The following is a 27,564-nucleotide window of genomic DNA, read 5'->3' as shown; positions in this document are numbered from 1 at the left end:
GCAGCCACTTAATCTAGTCATTTAAGTCAGTGGTCAAATGTAATGTCTATGTACATCAAAATTCCGCGGTTATAGGAACTGTAATGTAAAACTAGGATTGTATGTGGTAAGTTGGTCTATATTGAAAACAGAAAAATGTTTTATTATGCCTTGGAACTTAACATGGGAAAATTAGTATTTATTTACCTTTTCTTTCCCTGTGTTAACTTTCCTATACAGGCTTTAAATTTCTGTTTGAAATTGTTATTGTTTATCAGGTATCTAACTTTACTTGGGAGGAACATGTTCTGCCTAGGTGCTGAGCCTCTTGATAGTCTTAATTATTGGTCAGAACAGGATTAGTCCATCATTCATGAGGGCTGACAATATAGAATCATAAGTCTTGGAGCCCAAATGATCTATGATCTGCTAATTTATCCAGTTTCTAGCCTCTTACCTATAAGAACTGTCATCATTTTGTAGACTTAATATTTTTTCTTTGATTTTGGAAATTGCTCTGTCCTTGTAATTTACCTTTACTCCAGCAATTTTTCAAAATCATGAATTTAAAAAACCCCAACCATGGGTCTCAACAGATAATTTTTTTCTCACCCACCTTAGAGAAGGAACAGCAGAGGTAGTATTTCTCATCTCTTTGGTGCCAAGATATATATTATTTCACACTTACGCAGAAGGTTAGAAGTCAGGTGGTTCTAAGATATTTAATTCATAGATCTGTGGGAGTATACTGACTTTAGAAATTTAGATTTGGAAATTATAGAATTTAGTTTTAGACATGTCACCAAGTTAATGTAATTATTGTGACTTAAAGCTAAATACATGGTTGATAACCAGCTGTGTATAGACTACTTTCTGTGTATGTGGATAAGCTTTTAAAAAACTGGTAGCGTTATTTTTTAATTATAGTGGTTTATTGTAGTATTGGCATGGTAATAGATCAATAGCTAATTTGACCAAGTTATTAAGCAAAAGGTTGCCACTTCTTCCCAAGTACCTTCACGACTCTTTGCCCCTCGTCCAATAGCTGACATTTAATTGTTGTTTCCAATGTCTTTTAAATCCATTTTATATTGAAAAACTGTTTCTCCTGTGTCCTTAGGAAGATGAGACATTATGTTTGTTGTTTTTCCCCCTACATGCACTAATGGTTCCTTACTGTTAACTTATTGCTAGGCCTGTTTCATTCTAACATCTTAGCATTTTTGTTAGATTACATGTTGAAATGCATCACCCAGTCTGTGCTTGAACTCATTTTATTTAATTTTTTTGTTTAATCAATTTACTTTCTTGTTTTTACTAACCTCACTGTTTTTTCAGTTAAATATTGGCTGCATGCTAGTTTATATATTTATATTATATATATATAAAACCCAATCAAGTCTAGCCTGGATTTTGCTCTGATTGTGTTTTCGTTTCTAGTGGTGGGGCAGTCTTGCACTTACAACTTACTTCGTATCATGAAAGCCTGACACACAAACAAAATGACTAAACACAATGTAGATTTTCTTTTTACAAAATCTTAAAGTGGTGCTGTCTAGGTGATGGATATGATTGTATAAGTAGCTTGATTTTATGCTTTTTAATGTCATTTTTTACTGATAAACTTTTATTTTCTCCCACTTTTTTTTTCCCCTTTCAAAAGTGTTATGCACAAAAGTTGCCCAGCACACCATCAGAAAAGTACCCTTACCCATATGTTCTTCCCCTGGAAAAATACTAGCCAGCAGTTTTTTGATATTTATTTATTTCCCTTTTATTGGGCATATTTGCCCTGTTAGCAGTTTTTTGCATGCTTATATGTAGAATTATCTTTTGCTCATCACGTGTTTAAATGTTGGTAGGAGGGGAAGAATATATTATTGGAATATTTTTGGTTTGTCTTTCTGTTCTGTCTGTCAGGATAATATTGGACACCGCTTACTCCAGAAACATGGGTGGAAGCTGGGCCAGGGATTGGGGAAATCTCTTCAGGGTAAGTTTTTTAAATATTAAAAAAAAGAGAGAAGAAAAAAAAAAACAACCCAATGTTCCTAATGCAGTCTGTGTCAGATTTTTTGTTGTCTTTGAAAGATGTTTGGTTTATTTTATTTCTGCTTTTTCTCTAGAGTAGATCATTTTAATTTTTATTAATGTTTTTTAAAAGTACAGTTGCAAATAATTTGCGAGTATAAGCTGCTATTTCATTAAAATCTGCAGGTCAAACATATTGTGTGTGATTTACTTTGTTTATTTGAAAAATAGGGTGGTGGGAATAAATAAGCTATTATTTTTCTGCCTGTTAATGATAATCAAGTTGTCCAGGCTGCCAAATTATAAGGGGATTCATCCAACTAACATAATCCAACTGTTGTCTCTTGGAAAGGGAGCCTCAGAGTACCTTAGCACAGTCCACGGTTGCTCTAAATGTCTTGTGCTTCTATCAAAAATCATTGATTGAGAGCAAAAGAACCCATTTGAAGTGCTAATAGTTAACAGAGGTTTTTTTAGGGTGGAAGGAGGCCATTTCTCAACTGATTTCTCCCGGCTGTTGATAACAAGCTCTGGTAGGCACATGGTGTAGGGCTTCCATTGTTCTATTTATTTCCTTCTAACCATATTGATCATAGGGTAAGGACAGAGTGTTTTGTTTCAGATGTACTTGCTAGTTAGTTGGAAATCAACCAACTCCTTTCACTTTTCAGCTGTTTCAGCTTTGGGGGCCACATTTGTTCCTTGCAGATGTCAACACTAACTTGGTAAGGATTGGGAACACTGACTGAACTTCTGTACCTAATCATTGACCCTCTTACTCCTTAGCAAGGGACTTCTAGAGCAGAGCTGTGATAGAATTGGTTCTTTGAACATTAGAAATGGTTTTTTTGCAATTTGGATGGGGTTCTGATTTTCCAAGAGTATGTATAGGGAACATTTCATTTCAACAATTGAAGCCTCCCCTTTATTTTATTTGCACATTTTATCTATAAATGTTGTTCAGCAGTGAATGATTAACCCACTAAGCAGTAACCTATTTGTAGTGGGAATTGAACTGGGAATCCAGATTCGTTTGTTATATTTCTCAATCATACTTGTTCAGTACTCCAGTTGTGCTACTGGCCAGTTGGATGAGCCTAACTATGAGGTTGAAATTAATTTTCTTTCAAACTGTTTTGGCTTGAAATAGAGGAAGCGCTCTAGTCATAAACTGCACTTCTAATAACTCTTAATCAGCTGACTGGGGGAGAAAGGGGCTTTTTATCTTTGGTTAATCACAGATATCCATAGAATTTAGGGTCTAGTTCATCAAGCATTTAGTGAGCTCACCATTATCTAGGTACCATACACGGAAATGAAATCATTGAGATATCTGCTCTTTAAGGACCTTACAGTATAATTAGGGGGATAAAACTAATCTAAAGAATATAATATGACCATTTATATTTAAGTGATAAATTATATACATTTTATACAAGTTATAAATGTACATGTTATAAGTGCAGTAGGAGATCAAAAGAAAGGGGAGAGGAGGGACCTTAGTGATGGCTAGAATCATCGGGGAAGATCTCTGTCTTCTCCTTTCATTTGTAGAGGAGGCCGGCTGGATGTGTAGCACTTGAAGAAAGGTACACAACTCAGTGCAGTTGTGTACTACTCTTTTTTTTTTTTTAAGTGAGGCAATTGGGGGTTAAGTGACTTGCCCAGGGTCACACAGCTAGTAAGTGTTAAGTGTCTGAGGCTGGATTTGAACTCAGGTACTCTTTTTTTTTTTTTTTTTTTGAGATATTTTATTTTTTCCGTTACATGTAAAGATAGTTCTCAACTTTTGTTTATACATGCTTTACACTTTCAGATTTTTCTCCCTCCCTCCCTCCCCTCCCTCCCCCCTCCCCTAGACAGCAGGTAATCTGATATAGGTTATATCTATATATATCTATACATATACATATAGATATATATATATACACACATATATATACACATAATCACATTAATCCTATTTCTGCATTAATCCTGTTACAAGAGAAAGAATCAGAGCAGTGATGCAAAACCTCAAAATAGAAAAAAAAAAACAACAGCACCCAAAACAAAAGAAATAATATGGTTCAATCAGCATCTATACTCCACAGTTCTTTCTTTCTTTTTTTTTCTTGGATTTGGAGATCCTCTTCTATCATGAGTTCCCTGGAACTCTTCTGTACCATTGCATTGGTGAGAAGAATATAGTCCATCACAGTAGGTCAACACTCAATGTTGATGATACTGTGTACAATGTTCTTCTGGTTCTGCTCATCTCACTCATCATCAGCTCACGTAAGACCCTCCAGGTTTCTCTGAACTCTTCCTGCTCATCATTTCTTACAGCACAATAGTATTCCATTGTATTCATATACCACAACTTGTCCAGCCATTCCCCAATTGATGGGCACCCCCTCAACTTCCAATTCCTTGCTACCACGTAAAGAGCAGCTATAAATATTTTTGTACATGTGGGTCCCTTTCCCCCTTCCATGATTTCTTTGGGCAAAAGACCTAAAAGTGGGATTGCTGGGTCAAAGGGTATGCACAGCTTTATCGCCCTTTGGGCATAATTCCAAATTGCTCTCCAGAATGGTTGGATCAGCTCACAGCTCCACCAACAATGCATTAGTGTTCCAATTTTCCCACAGCCTCTCCAACATTTATTATCTTCCTTTTTTGTCATTTTAGCCAATCTGATAGGTGTCAGGTGGTACCTCAGAGTTGTTTTAATTTGCATCTCTCTAATCATTAGAGATTTAGAGCATTTTTTCATATGGGAATAGATAGCTTTGGTTTCTTCATCAGAAAACTGCCTGTTCATATCCTTTGACCATTTCTCAATTGGGGAATGACTTGGATTCTTATAAATTTGATTTAATTCCCTATATATTTTAGAGATGAGGCCTTTATCAGAAGCACTGGCCTCAAAAATTGTTTCCCAGCTTTCTGCCTCCCTTCTAATTTTGGATGCATTGCTTCTGTTTGTACAAAAATTTTTTAATTTAATATAATCAAAATCATCCACTTTGCATTTTATAATATACTCTATCTCATGTTTGGTCAAAAACTGTTCTCCTTTCCAAAGATCTGATAGGTACACTATTCCTTTCTCTCCTAATTTACCTATGGTATCACCTCTTATGTCTAAATCATGTATCCATTTTGACCTTATTTTAGTATAAGGTGTAAGATTGAACTCAGGTACTCTTGACTCCAGGACCAGTGCTCTATCCACTGCGCCACCTAGCTGCCCCTACCCCTACTCTTCCCCCCCCTTAAAAAAAAAAAAAAAGAAACCAACAGACCAGACCAGCAATTATAAATTATAAGGCATCTTGTATTCAGGATTGGTCAGTTACAGTCATCTTTAATATCAATAAATGCTTATTTAATTGAATGAAAGACAATAAAACTATATTATTACTGGGATATTGGATAAGATATTCAGGATTTTAGAAATTTTTACTAGATGTTCTGCCGTTTCATAGGGACTAACAAAAATGTGTGTATCTAAAAATTTTGTTTTACCCATGGGATGGAAGGCCCAGACCTGCCATCCTATCTGTTTAGAAGAGCTCCTTCTACCAATGTCAGTAAATAACTTCTAAAAACTATGGTTTTAGAGGGGTATTTTGAGGCATTGAGAGATTAAGTGACTTGTTCAGGGTTATACTGTTTACATATATGTCAGATGCAAGATTTGAACCCATCATCCTGACAACAAGGCCATCCCTCTATCACCCACTGCTGGCTCTTAAGCCTTATATTGGGGACCTAAAAGGCTTTTAAAGGTGAGGATAAATCTTATAGTGTGTTTCTAGAATGGAGAAGCAGTTGTTTCCATGGATTCAATCAGTTATCTTTTATTTGTGCTTTAAAGAACTTTTTGTAGCTTAGCCCTGAAAAATCACCCTTTATGGTTTTTACAAGTGCACTTCCAGCCGGAATTTAGGGAATAATATTGGAATAACAGGGACATCATGAGTTTCTTTTAAGTCAGTTTTTTTTTTTTCCTACTTGAATCCCTTCACTGAGTTTAAATTGAGGTGAAATATCATTTAACCTGTTTCAAATGTCTAGTTCAGTGTCTTATACTATTTGTTATAATCGAAACAATATTCTTTTTTTGTTATTTTCACATTGCTTTATAATAGTTCAGGCTAAAATGAAAATATTGGCAAATAAATTTTACATTAATAGTAGCTATAGTTGGGAATTCATCAGTAGCTCTGTAGCAGCAAATGAAGATGAGAATCACCTGTGAAAATTACAAGTATTTCTCTGCATTCTAAAGAAGTTTGTTGTTATAAAGTCACCTAAAATAGAGAAATTCTAAATAAGGCATAGTTCAGGATAGGCATTCTTAACTTTTAAAAAATGTTTTAATAACTGTATTTCAGTATAATGGGTTACCTTTGTAATCCTGTGTTTTGTATTTTATGCTTTTGAAAACATTCTGAGACAGGATCCATAGACTTCACCTTACTGCCAGAAACATCTATGACATAAAAAAGTTAAAACCTCTGCTCTAGGATAATAGCATAAATCTTTACTTTGAACTTTGAAGGGCGGGGAGAACTGTTTCCAGAAAATCAGCTACATTTGTAACAAGAATGAACTGAATGTTAGGACTGAAAAGACAGTTTAAGTTATGTAAGGCATTGATATTTCAAAAGCACTTCCTTCCAGAGATTTTTTATTTTTTAAATCTTTTTTGTAATTAAAATATGACTAGGATCTTCCTTTGTTCTCAGTCTTGGGAGCCAGGTAATATATTAAGTGTTCCATATCTGCAGTCTTAGAATTCTTAACAAGTGCTACATCTGTAAGCACATTTAGTGTTACTATAGGAGAAGTCGAATTGTCTTTGGTAAAGAAGTTCAGGTAACTTAATGCAAAGGTCTGCAGAACTGGCCTTATTTATCTTTGTTGTAAGAGCTTCTTTATTGACACTACTTTTATATGACTTTAATATTTCTACTTGCTAGTTCTCTCAGCAGAAAATTTTACTCTATCCTTTGCAAAAAGATATTACAACACTATTTCTGATATGATAAATAGCAACAGACTCCTGCAGATTCTCCAGGGAATATTTTCACCATATGCTTAAACTTTGGTTCTGAAATTACAAGTTATACAACATAGAAGTCTATGAACGTAAAGTCTGAAAATTTTTTCCAATTTACTAACTTGCATATTAGTGCCAATATTCTATATTGCCTTTTCCCCTTACAGCATCGACAGCTTCATTGATGGCACATTTTAATATTTTGGATATGTTGGTGAGATTGGTGCCTGTTGCCAGGTTACTGTTATAGCAGTGTTTAAGTGAGGAAGCATTTATTAAACTTCTGCTGTTCTAGACATTGTGCTAATTGCTGGGGATAAAAAAAAAAGCTCCTGTACACACACACACACACACACACACACACCCCCTTCCCCTCCCCCCAAAAATCCCCAAAACCAAAACCCACCCCACAATTCTTTTTCCCACTGTCAAGGATATCCCAGGCTAATAGGAAAGACAACATGCAAACCACTATGTACAAATAAGGTATATACAGGACATATGGAGATAATTTTAGTGGAAAGGCAGTTAGCATTAAGGGGGGAATTGGGAAAGGCAAGTGTCAAAGTCCTCTGAGAAGTCAAGCTGCCCTAGGGATGTGTAGGAACAACCCATGATCAATGCAGGTTCATTCTACATAATCTGTTGTGCAAGCAATCCTCAATAATGAGGGGGACTTTCAGCATGGAACCCTGTACCAATAAAGAAAGTAACTCATGGATAGGAGTAATAAAGCTTGCTTAGGAAATGGAGAGGACAGTGAACAGTGTTCTTGGAAATGGAACCCCCAGCCCCTGAAGAAAGGTTAACACTTCAAGCTGCTTAAAATAGCTACCCATGGCCACCTGTCTAATTTGTTGTTTTTAAAAATATTTGTTTATTTTATTGATGTCTTTTGTCTTTATGTTATTTACTCCCCTTATCTCACTAGATTGAGCCCTCCTTTGTGAGAAAGAAAAAGCAAAAAATGTCCCATAGAGATCATGTCTTCTCAGCTTTAAGGGAGGAGTTATATTTTATTATCTGGTCTTTTGGAGTTTTTTAAGTTAGAGTTTGACTTCATTTTAGTGATTTTTTTTTCCATTTCTGTTGCTATATAAATTACTTTCTTGGTTCCACTTATATCAACTCCGTATCAGTTTATACAGATCTTATGTGTCTCTGAATTCTCCTTATTCACTTTTATTTTTTTTAAGGACCTCCATTGGTGTATGGGAACTCCCTTTACTACCTATGACCTTTGTCATCAGTTTTGCAACTTAGTCTGAGAGTGATTCAGACCCTGACATGGAATTAAATAATATATCCAGGGTCACACAGTCAGTATGTATTGGAGGCAGGAATTGAATCTGGGTCTTCCTGATTCAGAATTTGATTCTCCTTCCACTGTGACACTGCCCCATATCATTTCTTTTTTTTTTTCTTTTTTTTTTTAGTGAGGCAATTGGGGTTAAGTGACTTGCCCAGGGTCACATAGCTAGTAAGTGTTAAGTGTCTGAGACTGGATTTGAACTCAGGTACTCCTGAATCCAGGGCCTGTGCTTTACCACTGCGCCATCTAGCTGCCCCCATATCATTTCTTACTTTACAAAATTTCATTGCATTCATATACTATAATATTTTTAAATTATTCTTCAGTTGACAGGAACCTACTTTATTCCTAGTTCTTTGCTACAAGAGAATATTGTTAAAAATATTTAGATATGTAATAGATTTTTATTCCTGTCTTTGCCTACCTTGGGATGGGTCTATACTTAGGACTGGAATCATTGAGTCAAAGGTTAAGGACATTTTCTAAGTAAATACTCTATGACAGGTCACTATGCTTAGAACTACAATACTATATTTCTAACCTGAAGGAGTTTATATTGTGATTGGAGGAAGATGATGTAAGTTTACATAGTATTTTTAAGTAATAAACATTTTTATTTATAGTTGTGGTTTCCAATTTTTATCCAATTTTATCTTCCTTCCACTCTCCCTTCACTGAGGCAGTAAGCAATCAGATACAGGTTATACAGTTTACATACTATTTTCACTAATTCTTTAACTAGATAAACCAGACAAGATTCTAGTAAGAACCCTTATTTGCAAAGATCTCTTCTACCCTCCACCCCCTTTTTTTGGCCACACTCATTTTCCCTTACTGTTGCTACCTTCTACCTTACTTTCTCTTCCTCTTTGCTTAGTAAGACCCTTTACTAGCTAGCACTAACCATCTGACAGGGGTTCAGGTTTGTGCAGATAGTCTTGGGTTAAACTGGGCAAGACTCCTGAGTTTCACCCACATCTAAAAGTAGACCAGACTGCTGCCAAAGAAGCTAGTAAAGATGTTTTTGTCATATATAAGATTTTGTTTTTTGAATGTTAAGAAGCTGGGGTTGAAGTTCAGTGTAGCACAGTTCCCCCTTTAAAAGAAGCACACCTTGGGGGCAGCTAGGTGGCGCAGTGCATAGAGCACTGGCCCTGGAGTCAGGAGTACCTGAGTTCAAATCCGGCCTCGGACACTTAACACTTACTAGCTGTGTGACCCTGGGCAAGTCACTTAACCCCAATTGCCTCACTAAAAAAAAAAAAACACAATAAAAGAAGCACACCTTATTGTTCACAACAGAGATGCTGCTGGGTTTAGAAGAATGTTAGAAAGGATAGCATACATGTAGCCTCCCAGATCCCAAAATAGGAGATGATGTTTTAAAATATAGATTGATCCAAGAAAGAGGTAGGATAACCTGCAGCTGTAATTGCTGCCAGATTTGGGAACTTTATACAAATTTGTCAGAGACACATAATCATTTTACAGAATGGGAGTTAATTGGTATGGAAGTTACTACTTAAGGTCTGGTGTGTCTTTGACTTTCTTGCTCAAATGTAATGAATACAGTTATCTCTTCCACTTCACAGGGATTAGGGACACAGCACTCCCTCAATCTGGAAAATCGGCACAAAATTTTTTGGCCCTCCCTTTGTACCAGAGAATAAGTCTGAATTATTATGGCATTAAAAAATAAAATGTTGGGGCAGCTACATGGCGCAGTGGATAGAGCACCGGCCCTGGAGTCAGGAGGACCTGAGTTCAAATCCGGCCTCGGACACTTAACACTTACTGGCTGTGTGACCCTGGGCAAGTCACTTAACCCCAATTGCCTCACTTAAAAAAAAAAATAAAAGTTAAAAAAAAATAAAATGTTGATATTATTCAATACTATACATATATTTTATCCATTCCTGAGTTTCTAAACTTTCTCTGTCATCTGTTGGCCTTTGCATGTTGTCTGCAGCTTCTGCAAAACTCCCAAAAAATTCCTGTTTAATTTCTTATGCCAATTCACAATATAGTGAAACCTCAGTGGGGAAAGTCATGATGTGGAAAGGATAACTGTATAGACAAAATTAATGAAACTAAACGGGAGACAATTAGTCGAAGTTTGGTAGTCAGTTAAACCTCAAGAAGTACAGAGTGATTTGTGCTTGGCCATCTAAGTAGTAGGGTTAGAGGAGTGAGAAACACTGATATGAAGCTTGTGCTAAGATCAAGCTAGGTGAAAACAGAAAGAGAATATTAAAGGAAAACACCAAAGGCAATTTAGTAACTCATCTGTAACATACGATAGAATAACTAAAGCAACTAAAATAGTCTTTAAAATTTGTTATTGATATCTTTTGCCTTTTTGCCACCTTCATTTCAAATATCTCTCCCCCTCCCAGACTTAGAAGGCTATATCTTATAACTAAGAAAGATACAATTTTTAAAAAGTAACCAACCAATTCATACATGAAGTCTGACAGTATATACTGTGTTCCAAAGATGGGAAGGGAAGTGCATTCTCAAATATCTTTCAGGGGTAGGGGGAAAGTGAGTATGGGAATCAAGCTTTTAACATAGCCTTTAACTCACACATGACAAGCATTCACATGGAGGTTGGAAGAAGCCATACAAAGATACTCTCAAAGCCCCTCTTTGGGGGCTGCTAGGTAGCACAGTGGATAGAGCACTAGCCCTAAAGTTGGGAGGTTCTGTGTTCAGATCTCACCTTAGACACTAGCTGTGTGACCCTGGGCAAGTCACTTAACCCAATTGCCTTAAATATCTAGGGCCATCTCCAATCGTCCTGATGTATGTCTTTCCACTGGACCCAGGTGGCTCTGGAGGAATGAGTGAGGTTGGTGACTTTGCACAACCCTCCCTCACTTAAATCCAATTCACTGCAAGTCATGACATCATCCTCATGTGATGATCCTCTTCAGGAATGAAGGACAAACGGGGCAGCTAGGTGGTGCAGTGGATAAGAGCACTGGCCCTAGAGTCAGGAGGACCTGAGCCTGGGCAAGTCACTAAACCCCAGTTGCCTCACCTCCCCCCCCCCCCAAAAAAAATAGCAAAAGAAAGAATGAAGGACAAACAACAAGGTGATTGTGAGACATGGAGACACTGGCACAGGACTGCCCAACATGGTACGCCTGCATCAAAGAAGGTGCTATGCTCTCTGAGCAAAGCAAAATTGCAGTAGCTCAAGAGAAACATGAGATAAACAAATTTAGAGGCATCTCCACTCCAAATGTTCATATGGCCTATTCATGCCTGACCTGTGGTGGAGCCTTCCAAGCTTGTATTGGTCTGATCAGCCACAGTGGACACGTACCTTGACCCCAATATGGTGATGTCATTTTGGTCTTCTTTGAGAACAAAGCACAACCATGACCATTTATTAATTTTTGTTGGTTGTTTTTCCCCCCCAATTTGCATTGCAGTCATTGTGTGTATTATTTCCCCCTTCTGCTTCTTTACATCAGTTCCCTTAAGTCTTCCCATATCAGTGTGTATTCATATTCATCATTTCCTATGGTACAGTAATATTCTGTTATATTCATGTACCACAAATTGTTTAGCCATCACCAAGACTTTGTCTTCAAAGTATTATAAAAGGTGTCACTATTTATATTTTTGGTGTATGTATTGAACATTTCTCTCTTTGCTAAGCATATGCTTAGCAGTGGTATCTCTGGACTAGAGACTGGGCATTTTACTTGCTTTCACATCATAATTCCAGGTTGCTTTCCCTAATAGTTGGACCAATTCACAATTCCACCAACTGAGTATTAGTGTGTCTGGAAAACTACTAATTTTTTAAAGTTAATATTTGCTAGGAGGGCTATTTTGCTATCCCTATCTCTTTAGCTTTGAAAACAAAGATACCACTGTTATATGCAGTATCAGAGAGGCAAGTTAGAAGCCATCCACAGGCAAAGAATAAATTAGGAAGTGGTTTAGTATAATGGAACTAGAATCTCTGAGCTCTGTCCCACTTCAAATCTATAATCAAAGAACCAGGAGCAAATATTTAGTGCCTACTGTGTGCACTGGACACTGGGAGGAACTTAAATAAGACATAGTCTCTTCACTCAAAATTTACATTCTAGTTGGAGAAAACATGCCTCTGTATCCATGAAAAAGTAATTAATAACATGCCAATATATAAAGGGCAGACAAGTATGTTCAGAAAAGGCCATGGTAAAACAAAGCTTCACAAAAGACGTGAAGCTTGAGCCAAGTCTTGAAGGACAGGTAGAGAGGATTAGAAAGAGCATTCCATTTTGAGGAACATTGTGAACAGTGAGTAGATTTAGCTGGCTGGACCAAGGTAAGAGATAGATTTGGAGCCATATTAAAGAGGGTTGTGAATAACAAGCTTTAAACTTTATACTATGAACAGTTTTTAAAAAGACTTTTGAGTAGGTAAGTGAAATAGGGTCATAGAAAATCCAGAGATGGAGAACAGTACCCTAACATGGCCAAAACTATTAATTACCTTCTCCCATTTTCCACCCCTCCTCTAGACTTTGCTCGTTCTTTTTGAGGTTATTTCCATTCTCACTATTAGCTATGGTCAAACAACCTTAGAGTCGTTCTCGACTATTTCTTTTCCCTTATCCCTGTTTTGCTATATGCAGTCAGTTGATAAACCATGTGAATTTACTTCTGCAATATCTTCTACATTTATCCCTTTCTCTCCATAGCAACCACCCTAGTTCTGGTTGATGTCACTGCTTGTCTACACTACTGAAACAACTTTCTACGTTGTCACCCTGCTTCCAGCCTCTTCTCTCTCTAATCCACCCTCCCCATAGCTGCCAAAATAATCTTCCTAAAATTTATAGGAGCTGATAGAAAATGAAGTGAGCAGAAGGAGGGAAACATTGTACACTGTATCAGTAATATTGTAATGGTAATCAACTTTGAAAGACTTAGCTACTGATCAACACAAATGGTCCACCACAATTCCAAAGGACCCGTGATGAAAAATTCCGTCCACCTTTGGAAAGAAAACTGATGAACTCTAAGAATAGATTGGAACTAATTTTTTTCATTTTTAAAAAATTTGCTCTCTCCCCCAACCCCCCCATTATGGAGATATGTTTTGCTTGACTTCATGTATGATGTGTATCATATTTCTTCCCTTCCCAATGGGGGGGGCGGGGTAAGGGTAAGAGAGAGGAAGAAAATTTGGAACTAAAAACAATTTTATTTTTTAATTAAGGAGGAAAAAAGAAAACAAGAAACAAAATAATCTCCCTAAAGTACAGGTGTGACCATGTCACTTACCTGCTTGATCTTTGGTGGCTTCCTATTGCTCCTAGGATAACACAAAAACTCCTCTGTTTGGCCCTAGACTTTCCAAACTTATTTCATGTTATTTCCCTTTGTGTTCTTGGTATAGCAGATAAACTGACCCACTTGTTGTTTCTTGAACTTAGTCCTGCTTGCATACCTTTGTATCAGCATGCCTAAAATGCACTCATTCTTTATCTTTCCCTCTTAAAATACTTAACTTCCTTTGATGCTTAGGTCTCAACTACCACTTCTTATGAGAATCTGCCTTTCCTAATCTTCCTGAATTAAATTGTAAGTCTCCCTCCTCAGATTGTTTTGTATTTACCTATCTGCATGTTGTATCTCTCAGTAGAAGGTGAATTTCTCAAGGGTGTAAGACTCTTTTTTGTCTTCGTGTCCTCCAACATCTAGTACATTGCTTATACCCCTGAACATCTCATCCTCAACTTATCCAAAAATGAACTCATTCTCTTTCTCCCTAAACCCTCCCCTCTTCCAAATTTTCCTGTTTCTGTCACTATTCTTCCAGTGTTCCAAATCTTGTCATTTCTACATACACATTTTTATTCTGACCCCCTTCCCTCCTCTCACAGAGCTTCCACTTTAGCCCAAGCCACCATTACTTCTTCCTACATCGTTATAAAACCCTCCTAATTTGTCTACAGTTTCTCTGTATTCCAGTCCATCCTACACACTGCTACCAAAGTGGTTTTCCTTAAGTGCAAGTCTACCATGTGGTGCTTCTGTGATCCAGCACCTGTCTCCTCTTTGTTCATTACACATGACAATTCATATCCCATCTCCCTCTCTTCAGACACAATTCAAATAGAGTGAAGGGGGGGGTGTAAACCTTACTCTCATCAGAATTGGCTCAAAGAGGAAATAACATACACACTCGAGTGGGTATAGTAATATCTCTTGCCCTGCAGAAAAGTGGGAGGAGAAGGAGATAAGGAGGGAGCAGTAAGAAGCAAAACACTTTTGAGGAGGGATAGGGTGAAAGAAGATAGAAAATAGAGTAAATATCAAGGGGAGGGAATAGGATGGAGGGTAATACAGTTAACAATAATAAATGTGAAAGAAGTGATGAGCGGGATGCTATCAGAAGGACTTATGAAAAATGCAATCCATCTACAGAGAAAGAACTTATGGTATCTGAACACAGGTTGAAGTATTTTTTTTGTTAGTTCCTCTTTCTAAAGTTATTTTGTCTGTTTTCTTTTACAACCTGTGGAGATATTTTGCATGACTGCACATGTATAACTTACATTGAATTACTTGAGTTCTTAGGGAGAGGTTGGGAGGGGGAGGGAGGAAGAGACTTTGGAACACAAAGTTTTTTTAAAAATCAATGTGAAAATTTGTTTTTACATGTAACTTGGGGAAAATTCTAAATTTATTATTATTATAAAAGACACAATTCAAGCACTATCGTGAAAACATGAAGCTTTCCTTGATCTTCCCAACTGCAAGTACTTTCCTTCTAAAATACCCTGTTTTTAACTATGTATATATTCTTATTCATATTATCTTTATACTATATACATTTATATATGAATTGATTGTCTTTCCCGTAATAATATAAAGTCCTGGGGGACAGCTAGGTGGTACAGTGGATAAAGCACTGGTCCTGAATGCAGGAGGACCTGAGTTCAAATCTGGCCTCAGACACTCAGCACTTACTAGCTGTGTGACCCATGGCAAGTCACTTAACCCTCATTGCCCTGAAAAAAAAAATCTGTAATTAGAATACCTTTGGGGCCGATAGGTGGCGCAGTGGATAAAGCACTGGCCCTGAATTCAGGAGGGACCCGAGTTCAAAGCTGGCCTCAGACACTTAACACTTACAAGCTGTGTGACCCTGGGCAAATCACTTAACCCTCCATTGCCTCTCCGGAAAAAAAAAAAATATGTAAAATCCTTACAAGTAGGAGGAGGGGCAGCTAGGTGGCGCAGTGAATAGAGCACCGGCCCTGGATTCAGGAGGACCTGAGTTCAAATCTGGCCTCAGACACTTGACACGCACTAGCTGTGACCCTGGGCAAGTCACTTAACCCCAATTGCCTCACCAAAAAATAAAAAATAGTGAAACATGAAAAACAAGTAGGGGGAGTTGTCTCATCCCCATTATATAGTCTCTTGACACTTAGGGTCCAGGGAAGTAAAGAAAAAAATGGTGTCCTTGCCCTTGAACAACTTATGTTCTACTGATAGGGACCAAACATTTAGAAATAGATGAATAGAAATCAAGTAAGGAAACCTCAAACAGAATGCTCTAGGAGAATTTGAGCAGGGACAGAACATCTTCAGCCAGGGTGTAGAGAAGGATGAGGAAAGAAATAGAGTAGTCTTCTTGGAGGAGATAACCCTTGAGCTAAGGTTTAAAGGAGATGGTTTCTGAAAGGTAGATGCAAAGAAGGAGAAATGCATTTCAGTAATGAGGAATATTTAAAAAGGCACGGAAGCAAGAGACAGAATAGCAAGTTTATGGAATAGCTAGTGGTCCTATTTTTTTTCCCTATTTGGACTAGAACATAGTCTTTATGAAAGGCAGAGTATTGTAAATAAAACTGGAAAAGTACAGTGTAGAGAATTTTAAATTTCATATTTAGACTGTTTTTGAATTTTATCATCTAGACAATGTGGGGCATTAAAGATTTTTGAGCAGGGAAAATTCCATCGTGAGACTTTTTAAATCAGGAAGATTTAGCACCTGTTTGAAAGCCAAATGGTAAGTGACAAGAGTAGAGGCAGGCTAGCCTCCACAGAAGCCATTAGAGAATTCCAGACAAGAGGCCAGGCCAGGTATTGGGGAGTTGTGATTGATGAGATTCAGCAACTGACTGAATGTGAGTAGTGAAAGAAAGCTTTCTTCCTTTTTTTTGTTGAGGCAGTTGGGGTTAAGTGACTTGCCCAGGGTCACACAGCTAGTAAGTGTCAAGTGTCTGAGGCCGGATTTGAACTCAGGTCCTCCTGAGTCCAGGACTGGTGCTCTATCCACTGTGCCACCTAGCTGCCCCAGGACTCTTTAGCTTTCAAGCCTGGATCTCAGAGGGTGGTGGTATTCATTCAACAAAAATGCTTGTTGAATTGAAATAATTCAACAATTCATTTAATTCAGTAGCTTGAGCACTTGCTGGTCTATTATGCTTACTTGTACTTCAGATTACTTTTATCCTTGTCCATTATTTCAGAATTTATTTTCCTTTGAATTTAAAACTTTACCAAGTGACATTATAGCAGGCTTCTACAGTATTATGGTGGGGGTAGGTCATAATGCATAATAGCTGTTCTAAAATTTGTGTTGGTTAGAGATGTGCAGTGCTTTTTTATATCATGTGGCCTTTTATAATGAAAAGGATATTTCTAAGTAGATTAATTTGGCACTGAAATGTAGTGTGAGTGTTCTTAGGAAGACTTATTTAGAAGCTTTTGCAGCAGAAAATACTAACTTGGACTATCAAGACAACAAGGTGGTGAAGTGCTGGGCCTGGAGTCAGGAAGATCTGAGGTTAAATTCAGCCTCATTTACTAGCTGTGAACCTGAGCAAGGCACTTAACCTCTGTCTTCCTCAGTTTTCTTAAAATGGGGATAATAATACCATCCACTTCCCTGGGATAGTGAGTATCAAGTGAGATATTTGTAAACACTTAGCACAGTGCCTGGCACATAATAGGAACTTAGTAAATACTTGTTCCCTTCCCCTTCTTAAATAATGACTGAGGAAGTGACTTCAAATAAGGAAGGAGTAAGTACCAAAGACCATATGAACAAAGAGTCAGCTAATGGTAACTATGTCAGTCATGCAAGTATTTAATTAGAAAACCCTTATGCATTAAGTTTAATGTTTATTCATCTGAGGAGTTGATGATAGGACTTCAGGTATACACAGTGTGCAAGAAGTTGGTTGGTGATTGATGAATAGTGGCATGGCATGAGGCATGGCACTAACTCATCTTCTCTCCCTAGAAAATGACAGAATGGGTAAATAAAGGTGGTTCTTGATGGTGATACTGTGCCGTAGGACACTAGTCAAGGTAATTTCTAAAGTTGTCTCTTGTCTTCATAGCCAGTATGTCGTTGAAAATTCTCCAACAACTTCAGACTAAATTGAGGAATGAGGTGGGAGGGTGTAAAAGTGTCAAGAAGGAATTAGGACAGATTTTTTAAAGATTTTACTCTAGAGCAAAGGGAAATGACCTAAGAAACATGGTACTATGTTATAAATTGTTGAGAAAAAAACAAAAACTGTCTTTCCATGAAGCCAGTGAAGAATATGAAAGGTCCTAGTAAGGAAATGGTTTTTATTTTAATTTTTTTTAAGAATAAAGAAAATAGGGACAGCTAGATGGCGCAGTGGTTAAAGTACCGGCCCTGGATTCAGGAGTACCTGAGTTCAAATCCAGCCTCAGACACTTGACACGTACTAGCTGTGTGACCCTGGGCAAGTCACTTAACCCCCTATTGCCTGAAAAAAAAAAAAAGATTTAAGAATAAAAAAAATAAATGGTGATAATAATTACAGGGATAAATTAAAGCCAGTTAGCATGAGATGTATACAAAGGAAATATTTATCTGAATTTGGTTCATAAAACATTTGCTTAGAAACATAAGATAATGCTATAGTATTATGGACATATATCCTGTTTTCTGTTATTGTATAAAATTTCCTTTGGAAATAGTCTTAAGTTTTTTGATGTACCAGTGTAGAATACTTAAGGTATAGATGATTGTTTCAGTAAAAAGTTCTGAGATTATTAGAACAAAAAAAGAATAAAATTGTAAAAAATCCGACCAACACTATTAACTAGTTGATAATATGTAAGTCAGAAATCTTTGGATTGATGGAATTTCCTCCTTACTCTTAAACTGAGCAGCAAGGTTTATTCTGGAAAATGAAAATGGGAAAAAATATATAGAGAAAATGGAAAATGAGTTGCCCAAATAAAATTTTTTCAGCCAAAATCTACAATATAGGAAGCCATGATATAGGATAGTTAGAGAAGGGAAAAGATAGTAAAAGATGGTAGGAGGCACGTGACACTAGCTGTGTGACCCTGGGCAAGTCACTTAACCCCCATTGCCTGGCCAAAAAAAAAAAGAGAGAGAGAGATGTAGTCCAGGTAATACCAACAAGATTTAGTAACTGGTTGTATGGGGTGAGGAAGAGGGAGGAATCCAGTATGACTCCAAAATTAAGAATGCAGGTAACTTGGGGCAGCTAAGTGGCGCAGTGGATAGAGCACCGGCCCTGGAGTCAGGAGGACCTGAGTTCAAATCCGGCCTCAGACACTTAACACTTACTAGCTGTGTGACCCTTGGCAAGTCACTTAACCCCAATTGCCTCACTAAAAAAAGAAAAATCAAAAACAAAGAATGGAGGTAACTTATAAGAATTATAGTTTCCTTCATAGAAAGTGGACAATTCAGAAGAAAGTTTGGGTTTATTTGACAAGACAAGTCTTCTTTTGGATATGTTAGGTTTGAGATGCCTATTATGGGACATCTGGTTCAAAATGTCCAGTGAGGGCAATTGAAGACAAGAGACAACTTTAGAAATTACCTTGACTAGTGTCCTACGGCACAGTATCACCATCAAGAACCACCTTTATTTACCCATTCTGTCATTTTCTAGGGAGAGAAGATGAGTTAGTGCCATGCCTCATGCCAATAGATCTGGAGTCATCCACATAGAGATGATAATGAAACTCAGGAGAATTGAGAAAGTTACTAAAAGATAATGGAGAAAAAGAAAGGAGGGTCTAGGACAATCTTGAGATACTCCTACAGTTAGGAGATGTGATATGGATGATAGAAAAGGAGACAGTAGGAATGCTCATATAGATAGGTAGATAACCAAAAGAGAATAGTATTGTGAAAACCCAGAGAGGAGAGAGAATGGTCAAGAATGCCAAGTACTGGAGGCAGGTAGATAGCACAATGGATAAAGCAGTGGTCCTGGGTTCAGGAGGACCTGAGTTCAAATGTGGCCTCAGACACTTGACACTTACTAGCTGTGTGACCCTGAGCAAATCACTTAACCCTCATTGCCTTGCCTAAAACAGAATGCGAAATACTTCTAAAAAGTCAAGAAAGATAAGTGAGAAAAAGTCACCAGAGTTGGTGGTTAAAGAAATGATACTTTGATGGTAGCTTTGGAGAGAATAATTTCTATGAATGGTGAGTTTGGAAGCCAATTTGCAAGGGGTTGAGAAATGAGTGGGAAGAAGGGAAATGGAAACAATGAAAAAGATTTTTCAATAAGAGTTTGGCTATGAAAGAGAAAAGTATAGGGCAGTAATTTGAGAAGACAGAAGATCTAGGTGGGGATTTTTTAAGGCTGAAGGAATGTGGGTAGAGCAAACCTGGGTATGTTGGTAGGCAGGGCTAGATTAAAGATGAGATAGAAAACAAATGGTTGAAGGCAACTGATTCTTCTATTTATCAAAAGAATAGTAGTGAATTGTATGGCAGTACTACTTCAGTCGTTCAAAATAGTATTCTTTGGATTTATGTATTTCTAGGTTTTAGTTTTGTGCCCTAATTTGCAAGGGAAGAACAATAAAACCAAAGTGAAAGTTGTGGTATAGTAGAAAGAGCACCAGATTTTAAATCAGAAGGAATCTTGGTTCTCATTACCTCTATAATATCTAGGCTTCCTAGTGGCTGTTTGTCTCCCATCCAAGTACTAACCAGGCCCGACCCTGCTTAGCTTCCGAGATCAGATGAGATTGGGCAGGGTGGTATGGCCAGACACTAGTGGCTATTTGTAATGCCAGTGTAGAGTACATTGGGTTCTTGAAAAGAAAGGAGTTGTTAATTATGTAGTCCAGCTGCTGCTGGCTTTTTTTTTTCAATATGGATTGTGTGTGTGGCAGGGAGAGGGATATGGATTGTGCTGCCATAGATTTCATAGAATTTAAGGATGTTTAGGACCTTAGAACTAATTTTCTTCCTGTAAATTTGAAATGCAGAAGAGAGGCCATCTTTCCAATTGACATATGCTCAGTAATAATAAAATTAATTAAATGAGACCAAACCTTATTTTTGTGGTAAAATGGATAATAGTGCAGTAGATTGTAATCTGCTAAATCCCAGTTCTATAACTTCCTCCAGAGTGACTGTGGACAGCTCTCAGTATCAGGTTCCCCTCCCTGTAGTTCCCATTTAAGAGCTGAATGACTTTAAGTAAGTCACTTCCCATTTTAGGTTTCAAATTCTTTCTCCAAAAGGAGGAGGTTGGACTAGGTGATTGTCAAGGTCCAGTGATGATATTCTGATTCATAGTATGCTATAAATATAAAGCCACCTACAAAGTTTCTCTCTCTCCCTCGGTTGAGCTATGTGACTTACTCTTCTGTATTAATCAGTTTGTTTGGGGATTGACTGTTGGTCTCATTTCCTTAAGTTCTGCTTGTCATGTTTCTAATATATTCTTTGAACTTCTATTTCATATATATTTTTGCGTGTGTGCTTTCTCCTAGTAACAGATAATTTCTTAAAAACAGGATATAAGGGTCAGACTCCTTGACTCTTTTAATTATTGACCCTGAATCATTCATATTCCCAGTTTCTAAGTAGGATTTTTTTTGGTTTGATACTAGATTTGAGAAATACTGCTAAGGATTCTTTTTTTAAACCGAAAGTTGATGGCTACCCATAGCATGTAATACCACAGGTTCTGAAGAAGTTGCAGGTCACTGAGGATACACTAATTACAACCAATTCCTTACAAACTAGAGGAAAATTCAGGCTGGAATACAGATAGGTTTGGCCTAATATAATTATTTGGATATATGAAAACATAAGACAAAATGCCTTTATTGGACTGTCCCATAGGAATAGTTATAAATAGATGATTAGCTAAATGTTGTGGTGAGATTTTATGACTTTATAATTGGATTTGATTATAATATTCATGAATTTATTGGAAAACTGTTGATCAGGGCAGCCTTATGAAGGGTGTTGGCTTGCTAACTGTCTTGTTGGAGCCGCCTTTGTTACTGGAGTTTAGCTCTTTTAGACACTATTATCAACACCAAAGAAGTAAAGGTAGAAGTGAGCGTTTGGGAATCAAGAAGTTCTCTGGCTTGATATATAGGATCTCACAGGATTGGGGAGACTTTATATATGGTAGGGAGCCAAAGAGATGTATTTGATGCTTTATGCTTTACACAGGATTTTCACATACACATTGTTATTTGTTTTTCCGCAACAACCTCATGAGTTGGGCAAAAGATGATGATATGCTTATTCTGCAGATTAGGAAAATGGCTTAGAAGCCCAAGACACTAAACCTAGTAAGTGATAGAGCTAGGACTCTCTATTGCTCTTTGCACTAAAACTGTAATATCCAGTTGGTATTGACTTGCTGGTATAGATATTTCAATACCCAACACTAAACTAACAAACATCTTAACCTCTTCCTTTGACAATGTTTTTACAACATGCAATTTTAGAGCTCTCCTGTTATCTTAGAGTTCAGTTAGTCCAATACTTTATTTTTACAGATGAGAAAACTAAAGCCCTGAAGGTTTTTTGACACCTTACAGTGAGAGTGTAAGGACTAGAATCCTGATTTCTTACATTTTGGTTCTGTGTAGCTTGATGTATGGAGATTAAAGGACAATGATTTGAAACCTAGCTCTGCTACTTATTATCTGTGGGTCCTTAGGCAAGGTATTTAATTCTCTGGTCCTCAGATAAGATTAGGCTGGATAATCACTTGACCTATTCTAAGCCTTTGATCCTGTATGATGCTGTCTCCCTTGTATCTTCCCTCATCCATCCTTCCCCATGTAAATAACTTTTCTGGTTTTTTAACAGAAGTTAATGGGAAGATTCATTTTAAATCAGTAAGTATTTATTAAGTGCCTAAAATGTTTCAGACACTTCAGGGATACAAAAAAGAAAGATATAGTCCCTGTCCTCAAGTTTAAGATGCTATAAGGGGATAACAACTTGTAGGAAATAGACATTTGTGTGGGGGTGTATGTATATGTATAAACATTTTAAAAGGAAGAGGTTAAGATGTTAACCAGTTTTATGCTGGATCTTGAATTATCCACTGGGGATGGCTTGAGTGCGCGCACGCACGCGAGTGTGTGTGTGTGTGTGTGTGTGTTTTAATAAAAGGATAAAGACTAGACCTGAGATTTCATTGTTATAAGAAACTCCCAAGTGAGGAAACTCCCTGTCAATGCTTGTGGGACCTTATCTGCAATGTGTAGCTTTAGAATGTTGCCTAAAATGATACAAACAGTTTGTGTCAAAGGCAGGACTACAATCCATTTCTGGCTTTGAGGCCAGTTCTGGATCTACTGTTGCATTGCTGCCTCTTTATATCTAAAATTAAAATAAATATAAACTAATTCAGGTAGTAGCTTTAAGAATCAGGAAATTCCACATGTAGAAAGTGTTGTTTGCGCTTAATTTTGAAAACTAAGGATTCTAAGAAGCTAAAAATGAAGAAGTGAATTCCAGACACGTGGGAATAGCCTGCATTTGTGCATAGGAAAATATCAACAACTAAGCTAGTTTGGTTGAACTAAAAGAGAGTCTGGATGGGCAAGATTTAGCTTGTTAATAGCTTTAAATGGCAAACAGAGAAAGTTATATTTGATTTTAAAGGTAAATACCACTGACTGGAGTATGTTGCATAGTAGAATGACATGGTCAGATTTGCTGTGTTGTATGGACTAGAAAGGGCAGAGACTAGAGGTAACAAAAGCACCCTTGTGTTGTCACACTAATCATAAAGGAAGTTAAATTCAGTTCTTCAGATTTGAAGGTTAGACTTTCAGATGAGAAAATGAAAAAGTTCTATAATCATTAAATGTTGTATAAATATAGGCTACCATTATTCAATTTTTATAGCTCAAGGGGCTAATTTTTAAACCTTATTGATACCTTTCAACTAGGTAGAACTAGCTCTTTTTTAAAAGCTGATATATGTAATAATCAATAGGTGTTGGACAAATTTGTCATAAGCCACAGATTTTCTGATGCATTATAGAGTCTGATCTAAAATAGCAAGAAGGCAAGAATTCCGAAGTTCAAACGATCATTTTCTTTCCCTTAATCTTGCTTACAGAATGTCTCCCCCAACCTTTTAGCTCTAAAGAGATACAGTGTAATGAAGCACTGTGTGAAGTTTAGTTAGTTTTCCCAGATAATATAATTTCCCTCATCTTTAGGTCAAGGTAGATATTTTTAATCTTTAAATTCTCTCTCCCCGCAATTGACATCCTAGCTAATGTTTTTAGGTGGGAAATGGCACTCAGCCAGTCAGCTTTGTCTACAAACTCCTCTGCTACAGTTAACCAAAAAAATTAAATGAATCAAGAGATAATTCATGAAATACCTACCACATGTAGAACAGTTAGGTGGTAAAGGGCAGGGCTTCTTAGACTTTTTCCACTTGTGACCCCTTTTTGCCCAAGGAATTTTTATGTGACTGGGTGCGTATAGGTATATAAAATATGTATACATAACCATTTCTTGTTGCCAAATTTTTCTTGAAACTCCCCCCCATTCAGTTATGTGATCCCATATGGTATTGCAACCCGCAGTTTAAGAAGCTAACATAGGGAATGATGTTGTTCAGTAATACATAGCTGACTTTTCATGACCCCCTCTGGAGCTTTCTTGACAGAGAAAGTGAAGTAGTTTGCCATTTCCTTTTCCAAGTCATTTTACAGATGAGGAAACTGAGGAAAACGGGGTTACACAGTCACAAAGGGTGGGACCACATGACCACATACAGAGTTACATGGTTGTCCATGGTAACATAGCTAGTGTCAGAGGCCAAATTTGAACTAATGAAGATGAATCTTACTGACTCCAGGCCCTGCAAGATATCTACTCCATCATCTGTCCTATTGTAGGGAATACATAGAAAAATAAAGACTTAGTCCCTGTTCTTATGGCGCTTACATTGTGAGTGCAACAAGACCTATTCAATACATATAATACTTTTATGCTAATATAATGAAAGTACAAGGGACAGCTAGGTGGCACAATGGATAAAGCACCGGCCATGGATTCAGCAGGACCTGAGTTCAAATTTGACCTCAGACACTTGACACTTACTAGCTCACACAGCTAGTCACTTAACCCTCATCCCCCCCCCACAAAGTATAACGAGAAAAGAGAAAGTATTATGTAAATAGGAGAAATTACTTCTATAGAGGGGATAAGAAGGAAGGATACATGGAAAGAATCAAGGAAGGCATTGTGGAGGAAATGGTATTTGAGCTGGGCCTTGGGGGAGAAAAAGGAATTGTGTTCATCATAACTGGGAGGGGAGGTAAAAAAGGGTATTCGGGCAAAGAGAACAGAATGAACAAATCATGGAGGCAGGGTACTTTGGCTCTAATTTTGAATAACAGTGAATACTTCTATTTGGAGCATAAGATCTACCAAGTAAAGTATAATGAGATAAGGCTAGAAAGCCAGGTCAGGGCCAAATTGTAGAGGACTTTGAATCCTAGGGTTTTTTATTTGATTTTATTTGGTAGGTAATCTAAAGTCATTGAACATTTGGGGACATGGGAAGACAGCAGCATTAATTAACATGATCAGAACCATCAAAAAGATTATTCTGGCAGCAGAATATAGAATGGATGAAAATGGGGGACAAAGTAATGGTAGGGAAACCAATTTTGAGGCTCTTGCAGTAATTTAAGCAAATAGGAAGCTAAATCACTGTGATGGCAATAGGTGAAATAAACATTTAATGGGAATCTAGTTGATTTGGCTGTTAAAATTGTAGGTGAGAGGAGAGAGGACTGTAGTCCAAAGCCTGGGTGAATTAACTAATAAAGTGAATGGTAGTGCCATTCACAAATAAAAAAGCTGGAAGAGAAACTAGCTGACTTTGAGTTGGAGAGGGAGTTCAGGACATGTTAAAATAACAACGTGTATAGAGGGAAAGTACTTAATATGGGAGTTTGAGAGAAAAATTGACTCTAGGTGGCACAGTGGACAAGGCACCAACCCTGAATTCAGGAGGACCTGAGTTAAAATCCAGATTCAGACACTTGACACTTACTAGCACTGTGACCCTGGACAAGTCATTTAACCCTCATTGCCCCGCCCTGCCCCATCCCCCAAAAAGAGAGATGCTGGGAATTGAATGTAATGTCATATGGAAAGTTCTAGCAAAGGAGAGGTTAGAAAGGGGCCTCTTGGAGAAAATGGAATTTGAATTGATTCTTTTGTTCATTTTTTAAAATTTATTTGTGGGGCAATGAGAGTTAAGTGACTTGCCCAGGGTCACACAGCTAGTAAGTGTCAAGTGTCTGAGGCCAGATTTGAACTCAGGTCCTCCTGAATCCAGGACCAGTGCTTTATCCACTGTGCCACTTAGCTGCCCCTTTAACTGATTTTTGAAAGATGCCAGGACAGAGAGCATTCCTAGCATAGGGGACAGGCAAGTAGGGCAGGGAGTTCAAAAAATTAAATGTCATTAAGTAAAGGACAGCTAGAAGGCCACTGCCGATGGATAGCAATGATGTGTGGCCTTTTAAAAGGTAGAAAGCTTTGCTATTAAAGAACCAAAATACTAAAGTGGGGAATATTTACCACCTATATCAATCACTCTCGGGAAGTCAGTTCTGTTTACACAAAACATCAGATCAACTCCTATTAATTTTTAGTCTTAGAGACTTTCCCAGGCCATGGAGAGTTCAGGACTTAAACCCTCTATCCACTACCATTGGGTGCTTTTCATCATACTTGATAAGAAACAATAAATACATGCTCTATACCTTTTTTAAGAATTATTTTGTAAGGCCTTCTCTTAGGATTTTTCCTTGGTCCAGGGCCTGCTTAATATGGAGAGAAATTACATTTGACCTTTTAGTTTTTTAAAAGTCTGGTTATTTATTTTCTGTGATTTTAACCTTTTGAGTGGACTGATTGTAAATCTAGTAGTTTTTAGGCCCTACTTTCTCCAGAGTTCTTGGTCTCTACCAAAGGTTAGTTTTGTTCAGTGTTAATTGGTGCTTGGAAAGGCTTCCTTATGAAGAAACAAAGCTCAAGAGAGATCACTTGAAAAGAATGTTATTCATTCACAACAGAACTGAAATGCTGTTTGACTATCTAAGATACAAAACTCAGAAGTCTTTTGGCTACATTTTCTAGAGTGGAGCTTTAAAGATTCTCTCCGCACCCCAATTTTTTCATTTGATTTTTGTTCTTTAGAATTTGTTTTCAGTCATGAATAGCTATAACATTCTTCCAACTCCTAAAACACTGACTCTTGGGACCCCAAATTATATTTGACTGCATGATCTTTAAGTAGTTAGAAAACAGAACATGGAGAGCTAGAACTAAATGATTGCCAGTTAGGTATGAGACCAAAAGCCTAGTTTTTGACCAGAGTGAGTGTTCGGTCTTGAGAAGTTATTATTAAAGCGATCAAAATCCATGCCAAACATCATTTCAAACCAAAGTAGGTAAGGAGTATAACCAGACAAAAAGCTGTTACCTATTTACTCTAGTAAATTAAATTGGCCGGTACTTTGCCCTTCTCCTGTTCCATCCCCAGTTTTGTATTTTAAAGCAGGAGTTGCTGTACATGTTACCAAGAAATTGTACAGAAATCCCAAGTCCTGGTGTAACTATTGTGAAATCTGGTTGATGATGACCACTTTCTTCCCCAGCCCCACCCTGAAGTAGTGGGAGGGGAGAAGTCCAACTGTTAACTTTAACCCATCCTGTCTGCCTGCTAGAAGGCCTGTTTTCCACCCTAATGGTTTCTGCCTAACAAATGGTGTTTCTTTCTTACAGCATTATGATCCTGGACTTGTTGTGGTGATGGTAAACTTAGCAGTGGTAATTTTTATTTTCAGACTGAATTACTCCTTTTTGTCATCAGTGCAC

The 27,564-nt window shown here is 37.4% G+C and overlaps 1 protein-coding gene across 7 annotated transcripts in view; it reads left to right on the top strand.

Moving 5' to 3' along the window:
* The window catches only part of GPATCH8 (G-patch domain containing 8), a 125,612-nt gene that overhangs the window by 65,678 nt on the left and 32,370 nt on the right, over positions 1-27,564 (top strand). For 2 of the 7 annotated variants that reach the window (XM_043999565.1, XM_043999567.1), the window contains one exon: positions 1,900-1,972. In XM_043999565.1, coding sequence (XP_043855500.1) covers positions 1,900-1,972 — 73 coding nt within the window. Of the gene's footprint in view, positions 1-1,899; positions 1,973-2,681; positions 2,736-13,910; positions 13,968-17,665; positions 17,715-27,471; positions 27,517-27,564 lie in introns of those variants that run through there. The other 5 variants (XM_043999568.1, XM_043999570.1, XM_043999566.1 and 2 more) reach the window with 5 other exon arrangements.

The sequence above is a fragment of the Dromiciops gliroides genome, chromosome 4 (assembly GCF_019393635.1).
Source record: "Dromiciops gliroides isolate mDroGli1 chromosome 4, mDroGli1.pri, whole genome shotgun sequence".
In the NCBI taxonomy this organism is placed as follows: Eukaryota; Metazoa; Chordata; class Mammalia; order Microbiotheria; family Microbiotheriidae; genus Dromiciops; species Dromiciops gliroides.
Note: the sequence above shows the minus strand (reverse complement) of the source record. Positions and strands in the feature narration are given on the sequence as shown.